The 4,380-nt window shown below is 29.6% G+C and overlaps 1 protein-coding gene across 1 annotated transcript; it reads left to right on the top strand.

Moving 5' to 3' along the window:
• The first annotated feature begins 2,223 nt into the window (after positions 1-2,223).
• Positions 2,224-4,354, top strand: Surf1 (surfeit locus protein 1). Its single transcript, XM_033345662.2, has 5 exons — positions 2,224-2,592; positions 2,679-2,800; positions 2,872-3,063; positions 3,134-3,307; positions 3,363-4,354. Exons 1-5 carry the CDS (start codon positions 2,371-2,373, stop codon positions 3,577-3,579), a joined length of 927 nt encoding a protein of 308 aa, XP_033201553.1. The 5' UTR covers positions 2,224-2,370; the 3' UTR covers positions 3,580-4,354.
• Positions 4,355-4,380: the final 26 nt, after the last annotated feature.

Below are 4,380 nucleotides of genomic sequence, written 5' to 3'. Positions count from 1 at the left end.
AAAAGCCTACCGACGACTTTATAACTCACCCACGGAAATTTCCGAGTACAGAGTCGTTGTCCGTGGCATATAGAACGAAAGGAATTGATACATCTACGAATAATTACTTTATAAACACCTCTTCTTTCCTTATCCATAACCACGCCCAATATTTAATCTAATGATTCTGGTTAAAAGTCATTTAATATCTTCGTTATCCCTAAAACATAAAAAGCACCATTAAATAAAATATTTATAAAACTATGTACACTAAATTAATAATTACTAGAATGATATTTCGAAATTCAAAACTAATAAATTACCATATAATTATTAAATATTGCAATTTAATATTTCATGACGTAAAATGTATTGTATTAAGAGCCTTTACGGTGATTAGAATGTTCCTTATATTCTCTTTTAATCGAAGCACAATGTGTGACTTAATTTATTCTTATAAGTTGCTCTGAGTTTTTTAAATATAGGTATACTATACCATAAATTATGCCGAAAAATGTTTCACATAAAAGTTGAATAGCTTCAACGGGAGCATATTTTAATGCTAGATTAGTTTCTCTATAGGTAGGTGTATAAAGGTGTTGTGAAGATCACCCTTGTTTTTTTTTAATGGAATTATATATTTTTTAATACATTAATCGATGCAACTTGAGATTTTCTATAAAAACTTATTAATCTACTTATGTCGAAAAACTATTAGTTTAGTAGATATTTTTACGTTTATTTTGTAAAACTTATTGTATGAAACAGAAGGAAAATAAATACAAACCTAATGCCTTGCGTCTTTCATTTAATTAAATCAGCTAATTTATTTACGTTCCAAACGCTCAGTAGCTTCTGGTAACTTAAGACTTTTTTTAATTGAAGGAATGTTCATTGAGAATTATTATATCCAGTAGCCTTTTCTCTCGTCCGGAGGCTTGAACAAATATTGATGTATTTATTAGGCTCTGTATTAATCGAAAAGCTTGGAGGTTTTGAGAAAATTCCAACTAGGCAGAATCACGAAGAAAATAATGAAGGCCGATTTTTACAACTTTTTTATCTGAGCCTGTAATGAAAATTTAAACAATACGTTTTGTAGATTTATGTCAGTTATAATATGTACGTGCTGAAAATTTGATCGATGAAATTTTTATGAACCTGTAATGAAAATTTAAACAATACGTTTTGTAGATTTATGCCAGTTATATATGTACGTGTTGGACATTTTGTCCATGCAATTTTTATGAGCCTGTAATGAAAATTTGGACAATGCAAAAATTTCATTGATCAAATTGTCAGCATGTATATATTATAACTGATATAAATCTATAAAACGAATTGTTTAAATTTTCATTAGAGGCTCAGATAAAAAAGTTGTAGAAACCAACCTTCACTATTTTTCTCGCAATTCTGACCAATTGCAATTGTATCAGCAATTTTTTTACACATTATCTAGTTATTAATTTGTCTAGCTCCTCAAACAATGTCAAGTCGTTTGATCCGATTTTAAAAGGGTTATTGTGTTTTAAAGAGTATCCGAATGACGACCACTGTTAACGTATATTACAGTGTGCACGGTTATTACAGTCTTGCATGTAAAATAACACTGTTCATTTTTATCTTTTTCCCCAGGAAAATGAAAATTTAGTGAAATTAAAAAATAAATTAAGTCAAAAGGAAATTATCGACAGCTTCAGTGCATGATGAAAGATCTAAAAGTGAGCAAGGTTATATCATTCTCTATGAGGGTATGCTGATTACACTTTACAAAACAAGATTTTATCCCATCAAACAGGTGTATATGCAATATATACAATCATAAATAGAATTGGATATAAAATTTATAATTTTTAGAAAGTCATGTCGAAAATTTAACTAAAATTTTTCTTCTAGATAGTTGTATGCATTGTTTAAAAATTTCTCGTTAAAGAATACAGTAATTTTATCAGTTAAGCTTTTAATACAGAGCCTGGTAAGTACTTACATCAACAGCTGCTAAAGCCTCCGAATGGGAGAAAAGAATACTGAATAGACTAGCTCTCAAAGAACATTTTCTCAATTAAAAAAATTTTAGTTATTGAAAATTATTGAGTATTTGGAAAGTAAATAAGTCAGCTAATTTGGATAAATGAACAAAAAGAACATAGGACCTACTTTCAGTAGTTTGTTATCTTACCATCAGAGGACTAAAATCTAAACTACGCCTCCACTAAGTTTCCCAATACACTCGTTTCATGCTAAATCGATAAAGTTGGGAATGACATTAACACGACAATTGGTCTATGTCAAATGATCAAATGATTCTATACTGTGCTCGCGGTTCCGTGTATACAATTACTGTTCATTCTAAAACATAACCTATAAGCATCCAGGTGAATATCGACAAAAATGAATGTACCAACTAGAAGAATTTTTACGAAAGTAGGAAAACCATATAATATTATCATTGTTCGATCTCTGAGCAAAGAAACTTTATCTCAATGGTGGTATAAGCTTACAAATCAGAAACCAAATCACAAGACTTTCAGAAGTGATATTTATGGACGGGAACCTTATGAATCCAACTACAAGTCAAGTGAAAAAATTAGTTTCCCTGCATATTGTTTATTGGTAAGTTAGAAACAAAAAGTGTCATATATTACAGAGAATTGATTATTATAAACAGTATCTTTTTGTATCGAAAAATTGAAAAACAGAGTGTACCAATTTGTACATTTTTGCTTGGTACATGGCAAGTTCGAAGGCTTAAATGGAAAACAGATTTAGTAAAAAGACTAAAAAAGCGTACTAGTCATGAACCTTTTGAATTACCAGAAAAGTAAGGAGAATAAAATTTATAACATTTTTACTATTATAGAATTATATGGAACAATGATCAATTTTATTCAGTTTAGAAGATTTGGAGACAAAGGAATATTATCCTATTAGAGTGAGAGGAACATTTTTATATGACAAAGAATTTATGGCAGCAAATAGAAGCCTGATAAAAGATGGTAAACCATCAGATGCCAATTTTTCTTTTGGAAGCAAATCAAAAAGGGGATATCATATTATTACACCCTTTAAGTTGGCAGATAGAGAGTAAGTAGAGATGTACTAAAAGGATGTACATTTATTCTTCTTTTGTTTTAAAGCTTAAAATATTTTGCAGCTTAACAATTCTGGTAAATCGTGGCTGGATTCCAAAAACATTAAAAAATTCACCACAGAAATACCAATCTGAGATAGAAGATGAACAAGAAATTGTAGGAATTTTAAGACTGAGTGAAAGAAGACCATCTTTTGTTCCTAAAAATCGTCCACATCATAATATGTGGTATTATAGGTATGTAAAAATATTAGCACTATAATTCCTAAATAAATCTTTGTTTATTTTCCAGAGATGTGTATGAAATGGCTGAAAAGGCAGACACGTCTCCTATATACCTCGAAATGAGCACTAACAACGATTTGAATCAGTATCCAATTAGTGGTCAAACAAGAGTGGAATTACGAAATGACCATTTAAATTATCTCCTCACATGGTATTGTCTGTCTGGAGCTACTGCGTACATGTGGTTCTGGAAATTCATAAAAGGAATACCAGTAGCACATTGAAAACAAGCACTGAGTATGCATTTAGGTCATAAAGAAAATAGTTATCATGCGCATATATATATAAGAATCATATATTATTAGTCTAATATTTTTTTGTAATTTAATCCAGTAATTTAATAAATAAAATATATTGTTACAATTATTCTATACCACAAAAAAGTGATTGTACTATGCTAATAAAGGAATATCAATTCTTCATTAAAAAATGTCGCTTTTTATTATTATAACAACAGTGATAACCACTACCAACAAAATTGTCAACAATGGTCATGGTATACAATTACATTGAAGAAGTCACCATAGAAAATACAAATATGAAAATATACCATACAAATATGAAAATACACCATGTACATATTACATTGACTTTTCTTTCCATTTTTCTTTTTAATCATTATATGTACGTATTTACTCTAATGTAATAATCACGGCCTTCGCAATCCGCGAGTAACCGTTCAAATGATAACTGCGAAAAAGGGACATATTCATTGAACTTTTCAGTTTGTCGTGCCTTCATGAAATTCCGTGATTGACAGCCATACGTATATCATCGTAACGACATGTAATTGATCATGGCACCCTCCAGCATTTTCAGGTACTGAAAGAGGTATTATATTTGTTTTTTTATTACATTTAAAAGATGAACATATATCACGTTTGAACGTAGCATATGAAATACAAAGTTTTACATATATTCTGAAATAACGATTACCTGTCCAGACCAACAATTTTGTAAACGGTGTATATTATCATCTTACATCATTTTAAACAAATATATATATCTCCTCGAACGTATCAAAA

Source organism: Bombus vancouverensis, chromosome 9 (genome assembly GCF_051014615.1).
Source record: "Bombus vancouverensis nearcticus chromosome 9, iyBomVanc1_principal, whole genome shotgun sequence".
Lineage (NCBI taxonomy): Eukaryota > Metazoa > Arthropoda > Insecta > Hymenoptera > Apidae > Bombus > Bombus vancouverensis.
This window is presented reverse-complemented; position numbering and strand designations above follow the sequence as displayed.